Here is a 23,711-nt window from a genome sequence, read left to right as displayed (position 1 = left end):
ACACCCATGGGCACAATGATACAACAAAAGTGAATTCAGAGTTCATGAATTAGCAGGTGGTCAGTCACTGTAAGTGATGGGGAACGCCCAAACATCCTACGTAAGGATGGTTTTGGGGGTGAAGGGAGGAGAGTGTTGCATAAAGGGTGCTTGCTCTCATCACCATCTCCACCTTTCGCAACTGATTGTACATTCACAATGACCAATATTCCAGTGTCCCCGTACTGGTTCCCTAGATTGACTGAGAGAAGAATTGTAATCACCACACAGGCACACACTTACCCACCCCCTAATACAATGGGAATGATTTGAGTAACATTGATATAACCTGGCAGCCAAGGAGCCTGAGCTGGAATGTGCAGGCATGAACAATGGTGACTTCACTGTACTACTGCTCAGTGTGGGCGGTAGACACCATTCAGTGAGCATGTGAACTGTGCAGCCACTGCATTCAAAATGACTGAACAAGTAGAGCAATGAATCTGCATCAAATTTTGTGTTAAGCTTGAACATTCCTCTGTGGAAACTATTCAAATGTTTCAGAAGGCTGCAGCTATAGGCAACTGGTGATTGGCAGCTTCATCACATCAACATGCCCACTTGTGCATCTCATCTCATGCAGAGGTTTTTTGGTGAATCATCAAATCATCCAGGTGACTCAGCCCTGCTTACAGCCCAGATTGGGTGCCCTGTGACTTCTGGCTTTTCCCAAAACTAAAATCACCTTTGAAAGGGAAGAGATTTCAGACTATCGATGAGATTCGGGAAAATATGCAGCAGCTGATGATGACTGGGAGAACTGGGTGAGGTCCCTAGGTGCCTCCTTTCAAGGGGACTGAGGCATGATTGTCCTATGTACATTGTTTCTTGTATCTTCCTCAATAAATGTCTCTATGTTTCATATACCAATGCTGGATACCTTGTGGACAGATCTTGTATATCCAAAATACAATGTTTTCTATTAATTGAAGCAGACCTTTAGTGCATTATATAAATATACAGGGTCCAGAGGAGTAAGGCTTATTTGAGGGTGGTTGGTAGGGTAATAATATGAGTGTAATAATTTGAAGTTTTAATTTGAACATTTCACCTAAAATGTTATATGGTGTATTTGTGTGTGATATTGTTATGTTATAGAATTACATGCTTATGATTTTGTAATATAAGATTTTGTAATAAAAAAGAAGTGTTATTTCTGCCAGACCCTGTAGTTTATAAAGAAAGTTAATCATGAAAACATAGTACTGTGAAATTACATTATAATCCTTTTGTCCTGAGAAATGAAATTGTAAAAATTTGCCACCAAATGTGAAATACTGAAAATATATTACGTGGGAAAGATGTACCTATGGCTTTGAAGTCTTTCTGTTTTGTAACTACACTGTATCAATAAATACACAGGGAGCATAATAACCTGTACCATTCATTAACTCAGCTTGAATTATGTTGATTATTATCTATGCAGTACATTTGGGTAAATAAAAAATCATATGCAGTTTATTGATTTTATTAACATATGTAACCTAATTGGAACAAAATGTGTTTCAAATTACACTATTCTATTATTGACTTTTCTATGCATAAAGCAACTATTTCATCTGTGATTAAAAATTTCATCACAGTGTAATGCAAAGTCATGAATATGGTAATATACAGGTAGAAGAATTTTAGGGGGGCCTCAATTCAGTAAAAACGTTTACTGCTGAAAAGCCTTTTAAATTTTTGTTGTTGTTGTCTTCCATAATTCAGGTTATCTGGAATGAATATACCACCACCAATTATCAGCAACAAAAACTGGCTCAGACTGCATTTTGTTACAGACAGCAATCACAGATATCGTGGCTTTAGTGCTCCGTATCAAGGTATATTTAATGAATACTTCTGCCTCTTTTGATGTGTAAAATGATTTTGGTATATGCAACTGCATTTTGTGATACAAGGAAAATGTCTTTAGCATTACTAAATGGTAATTTGAATAAGCAAAAGGATCATTCTCTTGGTTGGGTAATAATGATACTGTAACTAAGTTCCAGTGTAAAAGTTAGTTGATTTTTATAGCACAATGTTCAGGATAAAGAGTATGATGACCCCTGAAAGGTAATATGTAACAGACGTTATATTTTATTTTTATAAAGCACTTCAGCAATTGGACATGCTGCCTAAAGCTACCTCACCAAACGCTGTAGAAAACCTGCAGCTGTAAATAGTCTCTTCATCAATTGAAATTAATTTCCCTATATAGTGTGTCTGCTGTTGCTAGTTTAATTAACCTTTTTAAGTTTCTTATCTACCATTTTTATTAACAGGCATAATTTTGAATAAGTGGGATGTAATATTTGATGTACTAACTTGAAAATACTCTGTTTATAACAAGATTGTTATGAAGATGGAACACCAATGAAACTGTAGCTTCTGCAGTGTTTAGTAATATTATGTGGGTTTAGTGTACTTTATCCTCAGACTATTATATAAATAATTCATTACATTCTCAGTAGTGTAGCAGCTACTGTTTAGGGAATAGTGAGCATTGCCACAGTTACATTTTTTCATTTATCTATTTGTTTTTTTCAATGATTTCCTTTTCAGTAGTCTTTAGGCTTAAGGACTTTGAAAACTTAATGTGGTGACTTTAGCCAGCCTATAGTTAATATCTAAAAGGGTATTAGACTATATTGTTTTCTGGGATACAAACCTTAACAATCAATTTATATTTTAAGGACCAGTATCCCCTCTTTAGTGTCCTAGCAATAAAGTCTCTCACAGTCGTAGCAGCCAATTAATGTTATGGTATTTTGACACTTACAATAGTGTATTTGGTATCACCATAATAAAATTCACTGAAAATGTAACTTGAAAGTAAAGGTTTGAGACAAAATCTGTTGTAGAAAAAAATCTATAATTTATATTTCTAATGTAGTGAATTCAAATAGAAATATGAATGCAAATGTGCTCTTAAAACTATGCATATTTTAACATTCTTTAGAATATATTACTCATCTAGAACACTCCACTTTAAAATTAAAAATTAAATATTCATAGAAATTTTTATTATATATTATTAAAAATAACTGTCAAAACCAAAGTAACTTGAATCTTACCATTTTAACCTAATGTCACCTTTAAATCTGAGCAGTATCTTGACTTCCCAATTTCAGTTTCTAAAATGCTTATGTACTTCAAAAATCAGAGGACATTTTTTATGGAAAAGAAGTCTTTGTTGTGGAGCCCCTTTTTCTCTAGGTTGACCCCTTCCCTTGAGTCATTCATCCACAAAATTTTATGGCTCTGATTCCCCTCTGCCCTGAGTTAAGGCAGATGACATGGAAGAAATTCAAAAGACTCACTCTCTTTGACTCATGTGGTCATAGAATCTTTAAGTCAGGTGGCTCCTCTTCTTTATCTTAATAGAAATAAAAGAGCACCTGTTTTGTATTTAAATCTAAATGTTTAATTTAAATTTAGATTTAAATATATTTTTTCTGGAGAAAATGAATCTCAAAAATAAAATGGTGCTTCATTTGCTTTATACAGTATGGTTTCATGAAACTGGTACCTGTAGATAGGGATATTTTGCACTACAAGGCAAAAGTGCAAAGCTGCCAGTAGACTGTGTATTTAACTCTTATTTTCAATATTCTACTTGCTAATCCTAAACTGACTTTTATAGTACTTTCAGGATTCAGTTTTATTTTCTAGCATTGCCCATCTGGTTTCATCACTGAAAGATAGCATATCAATTAATTCACTGTAGTAAAACCGAAATGAAGTATTTTATGGAGTATGAATTATTTCTATTTTCAGCAGGAAAAAGAACTTAAAAGATGATAATTTTAAATGTAATCTTATAATCTACATCTACACTATATAGAGGAAATAAAGTGATCTAACAACATAGTAGCTATGATATTGTTATAAGATCAAGGAAAAGTTTTATTATACAAAACTACACCTTTTCATTGTATCCTTTTAAAACTTTTCTGATTCAGACTTGCTCTTCTAATTGCATTGTCTCTAAATTATATTTTACCTAGATAGTGTAAGTTCAGTTGGAGAAGTAATTCTTAAAACTACAATCAAATACATTTGGACTGAAACACTCTAATAAGCAAACTTAAATAGCTGTAAAAATCATAATTCTGACATGTTGATATACATGCCCTAGCATGAAGTGGCAATCATGTTTTTTAGATTATCCCATGCTACCATTTAATTTCAGTGGTATCTCCATTAAAACTAATTCAAGATAGAAAATTTGTGGAATGTAATATACAACAGTCACAACCAACTCTCCATGAAACAGCTTCTTATAACTCAACATTTTATTGGATAATTATTATCAATTTATCAATTATTTTAAGTATTTAGTGGTTTGATGGATCTTAGATTGCCAAAGATTGATTATTTTCCTCATAGCATTTCTATTTAACCTGTGGTCTTATAAGAAACCATGAAAAGGAACTATACCTACTAAGAGTACCTAAATGCCATTAGCCATTTTTAGAGTTAATCACATAATCCGTAGAGTGGTCACATAGATACAGTAACATGCTTTCCTCAATTGAGCTTCCATCAAGTTGTGTTATAGGCTTCCTTCTTTATTGATTTAGATATTACAATGTAAATGGGATTAGGCAGAGGTTGATGAGAACACACTAACAATGTAATTCTGTCATAACTCAAAAGTACTAAGGAAAGTATTGATTTAAACAAAATTCCTTTAATGCAGAAAATGCTTTCCATCTCTTTGACCCCCCATTCAGTATGCCTGTGCCTATCAAAAATAAATGAAAACTTCTTTCCCCCCCAAGTTTACTTATACTAGAAATATCTTCTTTTAAACCTCTATTATCTCTTCTATGCTTTTAAAATGTTTCCTCTTTAATTTTCAACTCTTTCTAATGGAAATCATTTCAATATCACTTTATTATTTTAGTCCTTATTTTTCAGTAATGTTTCTATATTCAAGTTCCATTAAACCTCTTCTAATGAGAACTTGAATAGTGCTCTTTCATACTTTTCTTTTAAATGGTATAACTTTTCTTTTACTGTGGTGTTCGAAACTTGTTTGTTGAAATCTATATATTGTTGTTACTTGATCTTCATTGTAAACCTACAATTTATTTCTTTTCCATTTCTATCAAGATTTGATTATGTTTTCTTAATTTCTAAATTGGAAGATTTTCCAATGACACTCAGTTTTCAAATACAGAATATTTTACATCTAGAAGATGATGTTTATTAAAAGTATTATTTTTATCCATTGGCTCAATTACTCAAGTACAAAATACTATTAAAGTATTTTTCATTTTAAGTCATTCTACATTTAACCTCTTTTTAAAATGTGCAAAGATACTGGATCTGTAGATACTGACATACTTGTCTTTGGCATGTAAGTATAGGAATAACAGCATTTAATCAATTCCAAATGTCTAAGTATATGACTATTCTGTATTATAGATTAAGTCTTTGAAATCCTTATAGATCTTATCACTTTTGATTTTTTTTCCGTTTCTTACATAATATTGTTCATGCAATTCTTCTTATGCAGGTTAGTATTTTATAGACACTTGTTTTCAATTTAACAGGGATACATCAATACTCATACAGTCTATTTTTAATTTATGAATAGAGTATTTTATATAGGTTCTCATAGAGGTTATCATAATTTTGGTATCACCTGTGTATCTTTTTGGTAAGAAGACAAATACCATATGATCTCACCTATAAGCGGAACCTAACCAACAATGCAAAGAAGCAAGGAAAATATGACCAGCAACACTGAAAGGAAAAGAAATCAACAGAGACAAGAGGGAAGGGGGGGCAGGGAAAGGGAAGGGAAGGGGAAAGTCAAGGAACATATAGCAAGGACTCATGGACAAAACCAAAGGGGAAGAGCTGAGGGAGGGAAGGTGGGAGGGGGCAAGGGAAAGAGGTGGGGGGAGGCAGAGACAAATGTATTTAAAAAGTAAATAAAAAAAATATATATAAAAAAAAAGAAAAAAAAAAGAAAACATATTTAATAGACCAACCTTTCAAATTGTATTGAAAATGTGCTGCCATTAACCTCAGTTCCACAGAGGCTGTTGGCGTTTTAAATGCACATAATTTATGTGAAAACAACTTGGGGAATTTTCATTCCATTTTTTACATTTGGAAATGTTTTGACAAGTGTATGTTCACAGTTACTATGAGCAAAGATAAATAATATTGAGGATGCAGCATAGTATATTAAAAAAGAGTGGCATTTGGATTCAGACAATGAGGGTTAAAATATGAGGGTACTAATTGCTGTGTGAGTTTTCTGAGCCTTAATTTCCCCATTAAAGTCACAATCACCAGACACTTTGTTGTTGTGTAAATCAAAAGATACTATCATTTCTTATGGTAAAAGTTGGGCATACAGTGAATAAAGATGCTTCAGAGGAAAGAGGTAATCAACCCTACGGGATGGTGAGAAACACACTTTCTAATTGTGAGGTACAAATCATTTAAAAATCTTGATCAGACATAGAATTTGAATACAGCAAACAATCAAAAAGGGAAAATGATGTTTGACCAGGGAAAAGGCACTTTTCCTTAGAACCCAATTTTAAAATAGAACTTATTTTATAAGTAAAAATGAGAAGAAATGTCCCCTGTATCACTGAATTTTTAAAAGTATACATTAGTCCAGGTTTAAAAATAGAGCACAATATCAGTACCTCTATACCCACTCCTATTGAAAGACCAGGAATCACATCCACCATTTTAATCATAAAACCCCTCTTCTAATTCGATAACTATCACTGTGAGTCAGATGCATGGTTTCTAGGTTGAAGGTGAGAGAGTGACTCAGTAAGTAAAGATCAAAACTGGTTCTGGCAGCGAAGGTGTAGTTCATTGCCATGGGAATGTTGGACATGGCCAAATAGGCTTTTTGGTAAAGACAGTACACAGGACTTTGTCAGCACAATTCAAGAAGTCTTACCAATTATGGTTTTTTTTCATATTATAGTAGGTATTATTTAATTTTTAGTGAGTGCATGCTGTAGAAAAATTCATAAACTGAATCCTTATCTCAAAATAACCTCTTTTTCATACATAGACAAACTGCATTATTTTAAACTTGTGAAGTAAGCAAGTTATTTTCATTTACTGAGTTTTGAGAGAATAAGAAGTTGAATTTCATTGGTCTTTAGTGTTTAAGAATAATATCTAGTTTTGTTCTTTTTTTAAATTTTCTTTTGATTTTAATATAAAATCATCATTTATTTTCAAATCTCTCTCAACTCAAAACAGTTACTTTCACCTGGAAATTCTCTTTCATTTTATTTTATTGAGGAGTTGAAAATTAGAAACTTCTCTTTACTTTTTGCTTTATGAACCTATATAGTCTTTGGGATTTATCATCTTAATTAGTACATTGTCAACACAGCCATCAGAGATAATGAAAATAGCATATTTAGTAGTCAAAATGGTTTGTCTAAGTAAACATTAGTCTGTCTAAAAGAGCCTTTAAAAACTTCTGATAACATTTTTTCCTGTGATACAAGTGTATATTTTACAGTCATGCCAATATAAAATTTAATGACTTTTACCACATTAGCTGATAATAGTGATTGAATGAAATCCTTCCATAGATAACTATACTTAATTTTTCACTTATGTCTTCAAAATTTATTTGCCAATTTATATATCTTCCAGCTCAAAGTTCTGTACATAAATTGTGGGTGTACTTGACAGAAAACTGGCTGTCATTTAATTTCAAATTTCCCCAAAATAGAAATTGCACTACTAAACACAACCAGGTAAACAGAGCTAAGTGTTGTGTATCAGAAACACAGTGCTAGTTATTAATTTGCTTCAATTTAGTCAAACATAATTTATAGTGAAATACCTACCTTGCTATATATTTAACATTTATGAATTAAAAATTAAGCAATAGGATTATATTTAGAGGTAGAATACAATTTTACAGTTATATATACACACATATATATACATAAATATATAATATATATAAGATGAAATTTTTTAAATAAAGTAGAATATTAAAAATACTATTTTTCCTTTATCTTACCTGTTTTATAGTCATTTTTATTCTGATTTAGTTTATGTTATATATTAACACTGTGACTACCCATCAGTGATAGACATCATTCATGAGAAAAATTTACGCTTGGAAACATTAAATTTAGATTCTGATAAAGAGGATTGCTTAAAATCAGATGATAATAGGTTTTTGAGCAAAGTGTAAAAGAAAAGAATGTATGTACTTAAGAAACAGTCATAGAAATCAGCATATTCAGGAGTAGATGGAGATTCTGTAATAAAATTTTTATTATTTTTTTAAAGTATTGAGTCTATATTCATTGATAGGTGAGTGACTCTAATAGTAAAAAGGAAAAATATCACCATTTTATTTTTTTAAAAGGCTTTAATGCTTACTTTGCTAAACGCTCTTTCTTAAACCAGTATTTTGTTTCTTTAAAAAAAACGCTTAATGTTTACTAAGTATTCTTTCTTACCTCAGTGTTTAATCCATAGATAGATACATAGATAGATGTAAAACACCTTTTACTGATCTATTTTATAAATTGAAAGGCAAATTATGTTAATCTTATGTTACAATCACTTGGAATTTGTGAGAATTTAGAAATATTTTTGTAAAATTAGTGTGTTTTTAGATTACTATATTCAAATAGAGCAACTATTGTGAATAAGATATAATCTATTAAATACACAGTTGTAATATGGACAATGTTTTCTAAAACATATACCATAATAGGTTTAAAATATTGCACTTAACAACTGGAAAACTGAAGAAAAAAAACATGATAGAGCAACATTTTAATTGGGCCCATGCATTCCTGCTGATAATAGAATAAACTTAAAACTTTTAAATCTCTTCTAGGCTAAAATCTCTTTTATGTTAACTCAGCAACCTTGGGATAGATGCTGAAACATGTAAGGTTTCGATCACTGCCTTCTTCCCTTTTTAAAAGAGCTTCCAGATACAAGTGACATCCTCTGAGCCCTAATTGTGATAGGATGAAACTGACTAGTTCACTTATAAACCCTTGTTCTCACTCATAGACATCAGCAGGTTTCTGTGGAGATGCCACTTCTTGATAATGGGAAATCCTGCAGACATTTGCTGTTGGTGTTCACGAGAAACCTGTGGTATGCTCTTTCACTGTGCTCAGTTTTCCACCTTTCCTGCTCTGCTTACTCTATGACACTTTTTGCTGGGTCTGCCATCTCCACTTCAGCTGAAACTCTTCAAGCCACATTTTCTACTATACATTTTCCTTTTCCCTTAGCATGATAACCCCTCCGCAGGGTCCTAGCTCTTTTACTTAATGATTTCTATCTGCCATCCGACACTCATCCTTCAACAAAGTGTAAATCTACCAACTTTCTGGACACACGTTGTTCCAGTGCTCTGCCAAATGCAGGTGCGTCTTTATGGAGCTTACATTTTCCATAAGTCAATACTGTAAGATTTCAGAATTCTTCCTTTAGCAAATAGAGTTTAGCAAATCTATACATGTGGTTATACTCTTCCTTACTTCATCTTCCATGAGAGTTTTTACACAAGGAGACAGCTTAGACTTCTTGCTTCTATTGGATTCTGGGAGAGCTTTTCTTTTGTTATGTCCTGAGTTTTCATTAATGATAGCTTTTTTAAAGGTCTATTAACTGAGCTTTCCAGACTTGTCTCTTGAGCTGAAAAAGGAACTTTTTGAAGTTTATATTCCATCATTTCTCTAATTATAGCATGACTCTCAAGACTAATATTTGGGTATGGACTTTAAAAATGTAATTTTAACTCCAAGTTGTACAAGAACTCTCCCAAATCAGGGTAATCCAAGGTACTCAAAGAATGAGGAAAGTCCACAATATCAAAATTAATAGGAATAAGAAATACAAATGTCTAAAATTTTCAAACAGCCCACCTATTTATGAAATGAGAAATTGATCTTCTCAAGGAAATATTTACATTATCTTCCCTAAATTACCCTAAGATATGTGTTGATTTTTATAATATTCAAGCTGCATTTATAGCTCTAATTTCCTTTTTCAAAAAATACATATGTTTACAATATTTACTATCTTTATTATCCCACCTAACTTTGGGTTGGCATTTTCTTTTTAGTTAATGTTATTTCTGTGAAGTATTTTAAATTATTATAATGTAATGAATTTGTGAATAACACTTTTTTAGTCTATAATTGTATAAATTTATTGTGTTTAAAGTATATTTGGTAGATTATCAAAATTGCATTTTTTATTGTAGTACTTCATGGTGATTCAGTAGTGTTCCATTTAGTACTTATTTGCATATGAATATATATGACAGTTTTTCTCACATAAGCCTTAAAGCTCACATTAACTATTTCTTGTGAGGGAAATTTTGTTGCATCACCTAAGGATAAACACATAACAAAGGATAATAGATTAAGTTGGTGTATTATAAACAAAATTCAGTTTTATCAGTTCTGTTGATATTACAGGGTTTGGCATAAATAATGTCCCTTTTTTATTACAGAATCTTTTATTAAAAATCATAAGCATGTAATTCTATAACATAACAATAACACACTCAAGCACACCATATGACATTTTAGGTGAATCATTCAAATTAAAACTATAAATTATTGCACCCATATTATTACCCTACCAACCTCACTGAAGCAGGTGTTACTTCTGCTGGAGCCTGTATATTGAACAAGTAATTTGTTTGCAGTAATGATTCAGTAATTGTGCAAAATGACCTACAAAGGACTTCAGTCAAGCACAGCAAGTACAAGCAGTCAAACATATTGTATATGATTGATTCCTCCATGTCAGTATGAAGAATGGGGTCCGAGGAACTAAGCCTTGTGGACCTTACTTACATTTATTTTGTAGGTAATTTTATAATGCTATTTGAAGATAGCATCATTAAATTAATTTAAAATCCCTAGATATTTTATTTTAAATTCAAAAATTAAAATAGTTAAAGGCAATTTAGGAAGTTTATTCAGATGACAAAGATACTAATTTTGGATTTTCCTTAAGTTTACAGTTGTAGGATGTTGAGTGGTTACACTGGAGTCAGTTTTGTGGCCCAAAAAGCTTTGGAAACACTAGGTTGAAGAAATTTAAGTTGAATTATTTTATTTAAGCAAATAAACTCAACTTATTTTGGAACTACTTACGCCTCAGGACATATTTTGGGAAATGATCCTGTAAGGTATGATAGAATGAATTAGCCTCATCTGACAATAAATTTATCATTATTTACCCTGATATTTTCTTTAGTTATTTAATTACCCAAAGTTAGAAATGAGGCAGCAAATTGCTAATGCTGTTTAATGAGACTAAAATAATTTTTTAAAATTAAAACTCCCATGAGAGATCTATTATAACACATGTATTTATTTGTTCATTTGCGATCCAACTTTGTCTGACAAAAAGACTACTGAGCACTTATTCTGTACCAGATATTCTGCTAGGCTCTGATTCAGTCCCTGAATTCAGAGAGTTTCCTGTATGGGATGTGAAAAGATGAGTGAATATTATATTAAAATATGAAGTATTAAAATTAAGAAATTATGAGCTCACGGGGGCAGTGAGAGAGCATGCATGGCCCTGGAGAGCTGTCAGAAAGCCCGAACTTGACACCCTGACTTGAGTCTTGAAAGATTCAAGTAGCTTTAGGTCAGAATGAAGATGTGCTAACTATGGGGTATAAGAATACATTAGTCCATTATGGCTGCAGAGATCATTAAAATATTGAAATTGAACTGGTTAGTTCATAGCTGCTTCCTCTAGACCCAGAGTACCAGCACCGCCTTCCCACCCCTGAATTGCCCATCTCTTTTAGGACCCCTTGGATTGTCCTATAACATAACAAATGGCTAATCATTGGCTTAGTAAGGCACTTTCTGGATATTGCTATGGCTGACATTTCACAGTTCAGTTTCTGGTCTCAACCAACTATTATTAAATATTCTTAGTGTCGCACCAGAACTTCTTGTTCATGACAAATTCAAAGTGACTAGCAAAAAGCAAAATGTAATGCTCTCTGTTACTATTGGATGACTTTAAATAATAGCTTATATATGTGTAAATTAGAAGATATAGATATATACATATTTCATCTACTGTATAAAAAGCTAGAAAGCAGATTCTGAGTTGTTTTCTGGTTACCTGGTTTTATAATTTACAACTTTCTAAAGATAGCATCTGTGTCCTTTTATCTCTGTATCCCTAGAGTTTACCATATTTTAGGTGCCAATGAATGCTAAAGGAATAATTAAATATTACACGGTCATAGATATGTCACAATTTATAAAATATTTCCATATGCATTAGTTCATGTAATCCTCACATTGTCCCATCAATTATTGGGTTGGCCAAAAAGTTCTTTTATTTTTTTCTGTATGATGGCTCTAGTAGCATTTAGTTGCCTTTAACCTTATTTGAAACAATTTTGTTAGATTGTGTTGTGACAGCTGTCATATCAGTTAGCATTTAAAAAACCTTATCAACATCGGTAAAGTTTTGTATAGCCATCTTAATATTGATGATGGAATAAAATACACAGCATTTTCAGTATTATATGCTTAGTTATTTCAAGAAAGGTAAAAATGCAACTAAAAAAAAGAAAAAAAAAAAGATTTGTGCAGTGCATAGAGAGGGTGCTGTGACTGAGTGAATGTGCCAAAAGTGGTTTGAGAAATTTCTTGATACTATTGACATTTTGGCCAAATAATTCTTTGCTGTGGGGTTGTCTTATGTATTGGAAGATTTTTATCAGCACCCCTGACCTCTACCCACTAGAAATCAATGGCAGAAGATAGCTGACATATTCAAAATATCCTAGTCATTAAAGTTATTGGTGAAAATGAAAAACAAAGTCTTTTATTTTACAAAACAAACAAACAAACAAACCAACCAACTAAATGGACTTTTTGGCTAACCCAATATATTATTATCTCTATTTACCAAACAAGCAACAAAGATCTGGAATAAATTATGCAGGCAGGCCTGGCATAAGGGCATCAGGCTAGGTGGCAAGCGGTAGCTGCTCACCTCTGGCTCAGCAATGGGCTGTTGTTGCACCGCTCCGAGAAAGGGGTTTATTTGTCTAATTCACGTCTGAGGTTCTATATGAGCTAACTGTAGCCCTTTCAAAAAAAGTGATAAGCCCAAGGTCACATTAGATAATAGTAGAACCGGGTCTTAACCCTTAGAGGGTGTTTTGGTTTTGGTTTTTTTTTCCACCTAAAAATCAATCATAATTTTACTATGATTACAGCCTTAGTTGTCTTCAAATTTGCAAATTCACAGAATACATTCTTTATTTTGAGAACAGGCTAAAATTCATTGAGAATCAAATTTAGTAAGTAAAAAATTGTGTCAATACACTGTACTTTGTTAAAAATGTCATGTTAATAAAACAATGATATCAGTTATCAAATTAGTTGATATGCATAATGCACTTTGAAGAATGTCTGCCATATTAAGAATTATATAAAATGTTGGTTGTTATTACTATTATCAGTAGCAGCAGCAGAAGCATCATCACCTTTATTTGACTAAAAATGACTTATAGGGCAATTTCAAGCATATTATGTGTAACAGCTGTATTATTTAAAATAAGAATATCCCCACCTTTCACAGTAATTTCTTGGAGGCTCATATTTGTTTGGTTACATAAGTGTTTATTTCTTTAAAGAATGTATTTAATATAATTTTCAATACCTTAGATATGTAAAGAAAATTATTCCCAGTAAAACTATTCTAAACATTTAACAGACATACGTCTTAAAAATTAACCTTGGGGTGTATCAGCAAGGTATATTCTTTGCCCATTATATGTGAATAGGCTAAAACAAACACTACAATCATCTATTCTTACAGGCTTATTCAACCTTTTATTACATTAGGTATACTGACTGTTATTGGAAAACCCAAGAAGAAATCTGTAGCAATAAAAAAATAAAAAAACAAAAAACAAAACAAAACAAAACAAAAATCAGTTCAAGGTGAAAGAAATACAATAATCCTTATCAGGAAAGGCAATGGTTTCACAATGCCCAAGTGCACTCTTGTTTGAAAAGGTCAAATTTAAACATTATATTATTGGTCTAACAAGAAGAAAAAAGCCTTGTTACATTCTTCCTTCCTACAGAAAGTGTAATAACAAGTACTTCACAGAGTTTCTATAGCTAACATGAGTCTCTGGATTTGTGGTCATGTACTTCTGTTGAATTTCCAAGCATATACTAATTTTTCTAGTTTATCAGTGTAACTACATTGGTACATTTGGACACAGCCACCACTCTGTGAGCTTGAATACATTCCTTAACATCTCAGGACTTTGAGGTCATTAGATAATGGAATAATAGATTCCCGGCCAGGGCGAAAATTTCTTTGGTTTTATCTGCTCCTGGTACCTGTAACTCACAAAAGTTGCTCTAACAATAGCTCAGCTTCACAGTGTTATGTACACCCACACAAAAACAATTTTAAATTTTCTAGTATCCACATAAGATGTAAAAGAAGTAGGAAAAATTAATTTTAATTATATTTCACTAATATGCCCCAAATAATAACATTTTAACACTTAATATAAAAAGTGTTAATGGTGTATTTTGCATTTTATTTTTCAATTAAGTCTCAAAAATATATATATACATAATGCTTACAGCACAACTCATACTGAAAATTAAGTTTTTGGGAAGAAGTTATTTTTATAGAAGAATAATCAAGTTAAAAATTAATACTTAATGTTTAAATTTATTGACAATTATGATTCCCTTAAGTTTCATTGTAATTTTTACTGTTTGTATAAAATGTTCAAATAAACACATTATAGTGTTGTATCAGTGTATACTCCTAACACTTTCATTGTAATACTTCATCTTAAACAGTGCAAGATTTAAAATAAAATGCAGTCTACTAAAACAATAAAGGTGCATTTAATGAAAAATATCTCATGCTGCCTACTTATAACTTTAAATTAAAATGAATTATAGGGGATAAAATTAAAATTTTAGTTCTTCTCTTTCACTACCTACATTTCATGTGCTCAAAATAGAGAAGTAGCTAGTAACTACCATGTTAAACTCTGCAGCCTCAGAAGAGCAGGTGAAGCGCCCTCTTGTGGCAATTAAGTTAGTGCTCTCTAATTACAAGAGCGCTGGAAACTTTCAAAATAACAATAATATACTGAGAGAATATGATAGTGTAATTTTTCATATTGTTCCTCAGCTTTTGTCATCATTGCCCACTTAAATTTTATGACTTATTGTTTGTGATCATTGTACTTCAAGGCCTGCCTTATTTCAGAACTTTAGAATTTGTAATTAAAAATTATGATTCCCACCCCACGATATGCAATTTAAAACAAATCCATAAAATAAAAGCATTCAACAAGGTTCTGACTTTCTCCTTTTAAAAAGCTTAAAAGCTTTAATTTATTTGAAGCCAATTTCTGCTTCATTCTTTTTTTTTCTTTTGTGTCTTCAATTCTTCTGTCAGACATATAGCACACGTCTTTTTTCTACTGCAAAGATATTGAGAAACCTTGCACTCATGTTTATGAAAAGTAACGAACATTTCAGATTCACTCTGTTCTGATTATCTGCTGAAGGCCTGTTTTATTTTACCTACAGGGATATTCATTCTTTGATTCCGAAAGTGTTATAACTGTGTGCAAAAAGCAAACTATCACAAATGCATGTTAAGATTTCAGAAAAGCTTCATATTCCTTCTAGTTTTCACAGTTAAATATAGTGACAAATTTTAATAAGTTTTAGTTATATAAATGAAAGACACCATCTACATACATCTGCCCCAGGATGAAAATCCATGTAGGGCCAGTGAACACATTAAACTGGTGAATTAGTTTGTTACAGCTGCTATATTAACACACCACAGATTGGTCAGCTTAAACAACAGATATTTATTTCATACTGTTCTGGAGGCTAGAAGTCCACAGTGCCAGGGGTCTAATCTTTGCAGGTTCTCTCCGTGGCTTATAGATCAATGCCTTCTTGCTGCGTCTTCATCTAGCTTTCCTCTGTGCTTACGGATGCCTGAGTCTGTCTCTGTACATCCACATCTCCTTTCCTTATGAGATTATCAGTCATGTGGGATTAGGGCCCACCCTAAAAAACTCATTTTAATTGAACCAATTCTTGTAGAGCTTATCTCTAAATAGAGCCACATTTTAAGGCACTGTGGGTTAGGACTTTAGCTTCTGAATTTTAGAAGGATAAAATTTAGTCCCTAAAATTAGAAACACAGTTTGAATTCTGTAATTAGAATACCAAGTCCAAGATATTCATCAAATCATTAAATTTGATAGGTCATCAATTTTTTCTTTCTTCTCTCTCTCCCAGGCATTGCTAGCCAGGTGCCTGTTTAAAGAAAGGAGAGGGTTAAGGTTGGTCATTCTGGACTCTACACCTTGAGTTTCCTCTTTCTTTTAAACTTCTTACTTGCTCCTCTGTTAGGTTTCTCTAAGATCAAACAGAGTAGAAGGGACAGAAGATAGAAGGTACCTGGCTGGACCTAAGTCCTAAGCCTTCTATAGACTCTCTGTTCCCAATATGCAGGCTGACTGTCATAGGCAGTCTTGGGGTCTAGTCAGCAATTCCAGCTGGCCCCTCTCTTCTGTGATTTCTTATCCTGGGGGGGAGGCGTTTGTATTCTAAACAGACCCTTGCCCGAATTTGTCCAGGCACTTGATTCCCTGAGCGTTCTTCACCTGAGATATTTTTTTACCCCTTAGGTGGCCTGCTTGGACAGGTCCTCTGATGACATGTAACACATGGCCCTTGTCAGTGAAACAGGAAACAAATCCTTGCTATAAGAAACACACACAAAATCAGCCTTATCTCTCTTCCTCTCTAGCTTTCCTCAACAGATGTCAGTTTTAGCTTATTCATGCATGAGTTGGGCTTTAGCTTTGTCAGACGTGAATAGACATCAGTCTTTCTGTGTGTGAACTTCATGAGAAAAACAGCGTAAGTGAGTGATCCCATTGAAAGCCGCCTTACTGGACAGCGCTGGAGAGGGTACTAACTGACCTACAGGAGCTCTCTCAAAGGAAGTAAGCTCACCGATCTTCTCTTCTCTTGGTCCTCCTCCTGAGTCTTGTTCTGTCTTAAGGGTCCAAGAATCACAAAGCAGATTCTCCTACATTTCCTTTGAAAGTTATTTGTATAAGAAGCTGAATGCCCTACCCTCACTCAAATATCTTAATATCTAATAAATCAGTGCTTCCATGTAAACTGAAACAAGAGAACCCCATCCTAACCTGGTGAGCACACCCCAAAAACACATACAAATCTACAGAAGTGGTTACACTTTTGCTGAAATCAGTCTTCACATTTTGTTAAAATATTTAATAGCTAATGAAGACTATATTTATCATGTTCATTTCTCATTTATATTTATCACTGGTATGATATTTTTTCATATGGTGGGCTTCATTATCTTATTTTAGTTGTAAATTTTTTCTCCCAATAACCTATCTCACATAGATATTGAACTGTTGTGATATCATATAGTTCATGAGATAAATGTGAAAACCAACAAGGAACAGATAATGCAAAATTAGCATATAGTAGGAAATTTCTGGTGGTTAGGATAAATCTGAGGTAAATAGAAAACTGCCAACATCAAATTTAAGAAATTAGGAGATGTAATAATATATTAAACCAAAGATCTAAAATTATTTACTGGAATTCCAGTTATATTATGGTTAACTTTTTAAAACTGTTTAATATCTTTGAATCTTAATATACTCAGAAATAAAATAAGGGAGATAGATTACATATTTATCATACTCTTTCTTGTGTAATTTGTTTTAATCTTGAATGATTAAATTTCTTTTTTTAAATGGCATATCAATGACTTTCAGTGAATTATTTGCAGATGACAGAGAATTTGAGAGCATGTTTATATTTAGGTTTTGTTTCAAAATGTGTACATATAGATTTGAAAATAAAATTCAGTGTATTTGTTATTGCAGCTCTAACTCTAAATGAGAATTAATCATGTAAACTTGATTTCTATATGTTCTTAATTTAAATTGTATTTCCATGGTTTTTGAATATGTTAACATACAGCGTATATCTTTCTTTGATGACTTTATTCATTTATATGTTTATTTTTAATAAAGTCTCAGGGATTATAAACCATGATTATGTAGCCATAGTTATTTGTTAATTGGGCAATATGGCAGCTGAAGACCTTACTGAGGAAATGGATGTGTGTCCTCCCTCTTGCTGTATACAATAACTCAACAGCAGTTGGTGTGGGGTTTATTTTGTCCACCTCTTTCTCTAAATTTCTCTCTCTCATCAGAATATCTGCAGTAAAACTGTCTTTTTTATCATTTGTTCCAAAATTATGCTTTTTTTCCCATTTTCTTTCTGAAAGGGGGAGAGATTGCTATCTATCTATCTATCTAGATATCACTGATGCAGGTTAAATTACTCATTCATGGATATATAAACAGGGCACGAGGTTTGCTCTATCATTATTAAAAATATGTTTGGCAATGTTATTAAATTATTTAATTATATCTTTAAAAATTCTTCACTAAATCATGCCAACCATAATTAATACTTTAATTAGTAAATTAAAGCTTTGGCCTCTGATTCACCTTTTTTTTAACCTAAATTTCTGCATATGAATTGTGAAAATATACTAAAGTTTATTCTTAGTGTACAAATTTTAATGTTTAACATTTTTCCATTAGGTTGCACTATTGATTCAAAAGCTATTAAATTACCTTGAGGATATCCACTAAATCTCATGCTAAATCTTCTAAAATGGAATGACTTCCCACAACTCCCATAGAAAGGAAATGAGGTCAAGGTCCTCTTTTAAGCCAATGTTATTTTGCAAATTAAGACCTAGTATTTTAAGCTTTTCTCTACATTGTTCGATAATTCTTTTACTTTCTCTCATTTTTTGGATATTGAATTTTTCTCTAGTATACCTTTGTGTATAGATAATTCTGCAATACTGCAACATACTTTAATCTTCCTGAGAATTTTTCCTATATAATTTATAATGTGTTTTCATGCTACATTTCTTTGCTTCTTCAGATATGTGACTGACTTAATAGCACTGCATAATACATTCCCATTTAATTAAATGATACGTGGGGCTATAAGCCAAAATCCATCTGAATCTGAATGGGACCAATTTATTTCATACCCTACAAGAAAATATTCCTAAGTTTTTTTGTTTTTGTTTTTGTTTTTTTGCAAAGGGTGTTACTTAAAGGATAACATATTTTAAAGGTGGTACAAGTTCCACTCTTTTAACTTAATTTAAAAAAAAAAGCTTACCAATAATGTCTGTGCCTAAGGGACTCTTTTAAGCAAGGAAATGTCAACCAAACCAAAAGAAAAAAAAAAAAGTGGCATCCCTTTCAAAATAAATACTGTTGTTACAATATATTTTTCTTATTTGTTTTCACTTTTTTTTTGTTTTTTTTTTGCCAGATGGAAAATAAATATTTTCTATCTGCTGAGACTAATGTCTTCCTAAAAATTACAGAGATATGTTATTAAGGCTCTACCTATGACACATTTGTATTTTTTTAAGGCTTAATTTATGCATTGTTGAAATGTACAGTTTCTTATGAGGTAATTTGATGACCATAGCGATGCTGGTTTCTGTAGCATAGTAGTGAATGGTGCTTCGGGAATCAGAATGTCTGGATTCACATCTTGTTTTTTTCCATTTTTTCTAAAATTATAATTTTCTTTATATTTTTCTAAAAATATTTAGGTAAATAAGTAGATTCTGTTTTTTCCTCCCCTTCTCTCAAAACCCCTGTTCTGTAGTCTATTTTCTGAGATGATTTCAGTTTTTATTAATCTATAAAATATTATTGCTTAGGTATTCTAATTATTCTGATAATTTATTTCCATTTCTAGATAAAATTACCCATGTCTTACATTAGGTAACTGATCAAAACTAAGTTATTAAAAAAACTGCAGAAAAAAGTTACGAGGAAAGCATTTATTAAAATAGCATAGGGTACTCTGATTTTTATAGGGTGTGAAATAAAAGATCAATCTTTTGAAGAACAAATATATAAAGATCAAATTAACAAACATGGAAATATTAGTAACTTGGACACAAGTTAATTTCTATATGAAGTTCTTAAATACAGTAGCAGTTCTGAATAACCAGATTTCTCACACCATGATTTGTAACCTCATGTAATTAAGCATTTTTCACAAACTGGAAATCCATAGAACATTGAGGTCAGTTGTGGTAGATGTCAGAGGAGGAATGGCATGCTCACTAGTGAAACAAGCTGACAGAATAATTTATACCTCTTTATAATAACTGTCAGGAACCATGAGAAAGAAAATGTGTCCTATATGATGAAAGGTGTATCCTAGTCAGATTAAATATTTTTCAGATCTCTAACCTAACCTGATTAATGGGCTGACTGAGTTTTTCTTTAACTCACTAAATTCTGACATCCAGTTTTCTCATTGACATGGTAACATTGAATTCTGGATGATCCCTGAGCAAACACACTGATTATTTCAAAATTTCTGTTAAATTTAAGCTGATTGCCTCATTACAGAAGGCTTAAATTCCTGATTTCACATTTTCCCTTCTCCATGAGTGAACATTTATTTTTTCTATTTTCAATAAGTTTTTGAAAAACATAGTTTAGTAAAAGTGAAAAATTAATGCGAGCATCAGAAAATATAAAATAATTTAAATATAATTTGTGAATGGTGAAGTTTTTATCATTCATGGTTATAAAAGAAGCTTCTGGAAAAAGAGGTCTTAGTTCAAAATCTGTTGCAATTTTTAAAACTCACCTAGGGTCTTCATAAACTTTATCTCTTTAACTGTAAAATATATGTTAGTGCAACTTATCTCAAATACTTTTTTTGTGTTAAATGAAATTGTATACAAGGAAATTAACATATTGGTTCATATATTAAGAACTGGAAAAAGAAAGTCGGCTCTTATATTATAAATTTCTACATAACAGGTTTTACTTCTATGAGCCATGGAAGATAATTGTCTCGTAGTTATTTTTAGGTTTCTCTCTTATCAATGAAGTTCCTTAAGAGGCACATTCAGTTCACTCCTATAGCCCCACTGTGAGCTAACCATAGCAGTCATTCATTCATTCAACAAGCATTTATTGAAAGTGATCTGTGTATCCTCTAAGGGTTAGGATAGTGAAGAAGTGCAAAGCCCTTGCCTTATAGCTATTGCAATGTAGTTGAGGAAACTGACAAATAAACAAATATATGCACATTAAACAAATAAACCTAAAGCACTGGTAAAGGTGAATGTTTACCATAAATACATAAATGAGTGGAGGGTAGGGAATAAAATAGGGATGTAGGAACTGGGTTAGGTTGGCACTCAGGGAACATTTCTTCCCTGTGAAATGCGGTAAAAGACAAGAAGAAGCCTAGCGTGGGAGGCAGGGAGTGAGGCGCTGCCAGGCAGAGGCACAGACGAGGGTGGGCCAGTGGGAGCCAACAGAGTCCACGAGGAAGGAAAAGCTTAGCATGTCTGAGGAATCTAAAAAATTCCCACGTGGCTGAAACAGCAGGGTCAAGGAAGAGCGACTTTAAGTCATGTTGTAGAATTGTGTCCTCAGGCAGTGATAAGGGAGACCTAGAAAAATTTTAAGCAGGGGAGAGGGAGAGATATGATTTAATCTTTGAGAATTTTTTTTTCTTCACATAGGTGTGAAAAATATACTCTAGAGGGGCAAGGACGAAAGTGGAAAAAGTCACTGTGTTGCCTTGTCCTGGTCAGAGATAAGGACTGCCTGACCTAGGATGGTGAGGAATAAAATGAGAGGAAAGCAGATTTCATATAAGTTTGAGGTGAAATTGATAGGACTTACTGATTAATTGCAAGTTGATATGGAGGAACAGAAGAAATTACGAATGATTTCTAAAATTTCCTTGGTAAGATAAAAAAGACACTAAGGACCAAATGTTTTATAGTGGAAAGAAGGAAAAAGTGCTCTTTGAGGCCTGTTTTATTTGTGTTCTAGAGTATATTTGTGTTATCACAGGAATGAGCATAGATGTATGTTAATAAGCAAGATGAATATTTATATCTGAAGTTCATGTAGAGTTCTAAACTGAAATATCATTTAGAATTCATTCTAGTAAGTGAGTATTTAAACCCACAGTATTTGATGACTTCTCCCCAAATACACAAAAGTGCAAAGTGAGAAAAAAAAAAAAAACCCAGGATAGAGCCCTGAAAAATTAACAATTTAGATTTTGTGTGGACAAGCAGGAGCCAACACGAGATTGAAAAGAATCTACCAGGATGAGTTAAGCATAGTAGATAGAAAACTAAGAGTGATTTTGCAGAAGCCCAGAAAATAGAATGTTTCAAAAAGAAGGGAATAGTTAATGAATGGCATGCTCTGAACATTTTCTCTTCTCTCTAGGAGGAATTTTTTAAAAAAATATTCATTATATTTAATTCATCCCTTCTAATTCTTTCTGTCTTGGACCATCTTCCAAGCAGCATCTATGCAATGATGAGCACAGGTCACCATTCTCGAATTTGGTTTTAGCCTTTTAACAGAAATTCTCACAGTTGATTTTCCCCTCCTCATTGAAACACATTCTGCATTTGGTCTCAAGAATGGTACTCTCGCCTTGACTAGTATGGCTCAATGACTGGGTGTGACGTCCCACAAAGTGAAAGGTCGCTGGTTGAATTCCAGGTCAGGGCACGTTCCTGGGTTGAGGGTTCCGTCCCTGGTCAGGGAGTCTGGGAGAGACAACCGATCTATGTTTCCCTCTCACATTAACGTTTCCCTCTCTTTCTCTCTCCTTCCCGTTTCTCTAAAAATAAGGAAATAAAATCTTTAAAAAAAATTAAAAAGAATACTACTCTTCTGCTTTTCTCCAACCTCACTGGTGATTTGTCCTCACTGAGTTCTTTCTTTGGCCGCCTTATGCAGTCCTTTGGTTTTAAACACTCTGTGCGATGACTCCCAAGATTGTCTTCTCCAGCTCAGCTCTTCTGCCCTGAACCCCGGTGGCATATATGCAAGTTCTTTTACAAAATCTCTACTCAGATTTCTAAGATGCTTCTCAGACTTAACATCCCCATTACCGAACTGATATTTTCTCACCAAGTCTGCTCCTCAGCTCCTTCCTGTTTTTCACATTAGCAAATGACAGGTCTTCTTTTCCACTTATTCAGGCCAGATGTTTGAAATCATTCTTGATGCTTCAGTTTTTTTCTCACATATCGGCAAGTCATGATCAAGGTCTACCTTCAAAATATCTATAATGTAACTATTCTCTTCCACCTTTATTACAAACACCCAGTTTCCTGCCACAACACCTCTTGTCTCTATCGTTGCGACTTCTTCCTAAACGGCCTCCCTGCTTTCGTTCCTGGTATTCCATTGTCTATTAGAAATATGGGGGGGAGGCAGAGACAAATGTATTTAAAAAGTAAATAAATAAAATTAAATTAAATTAAAAAAAATAAAAAAAAATAAAATTGATTTTCAAAGCTAATAAAAGCCCATTGGAGAAATAAAAAAAAAAAAAAAGCAGCCAAAATAATATTTTTAAAAATCTAAGTCAGAGAGTGCCATTCCTCAACTCAGAACCCTGCAATGGTTTTGTCCCAATCAGAGCAAGAGCTTGTCTAACTTGCTCATGTGATTTTGCCTT

At 32.7% G+C, this 23,711-nt stretch overlaps 1 protein-coding gene across 3 annotated transcripts in view; it reads left to right on the top strand.

Moving 5' to 3' along the window:
* Nucleotides 1-23,711, top strand: part of CSMD3 (CUB and Sushi multiple domains 3) — a 929,671-nt gene that overhangs the window by 294,378 nt on the left and 611,582 nt on the right. For all 3 annotated transcript variants that reach the window (XM_054590414.1, XM_054590413.1, XM_054590412.1), the window contains exon 6: nucleotides 1,750-1,862. In XM_054590414.1, coding sequence (XP_054446389.1) covers nucleotides 1,750-1,862 — 113 coding nt within the window. The remainder of the gene's footprint in view (nucleotides 1-1,749; nucleotides 1,863-23,711) is intronic.

The sequence above is a fragment of the Pteronotus mesoamericanus genome, unplaced genomic scaffold (genome assembly GCF_021234165.1).
Source record: "Pteronotus mesoamericanus isolate MK-2021 breed Mesoamerican mustached bat unplaced genomic scaffold, CSHL_Meso_final scaffold_174, whole genome shotgun sequence".
In the NCBI taxonomy this organism is placed as follows: Eukaryota; Metazoa; Chordata; class Mammalia; order Chiroptera; family Mormoopidae; genus Pteronotus; species Pteronotus mesoamericanus.
This window is presented reverse-complemented; position numbering and strand designations above follow the sequence as displayed.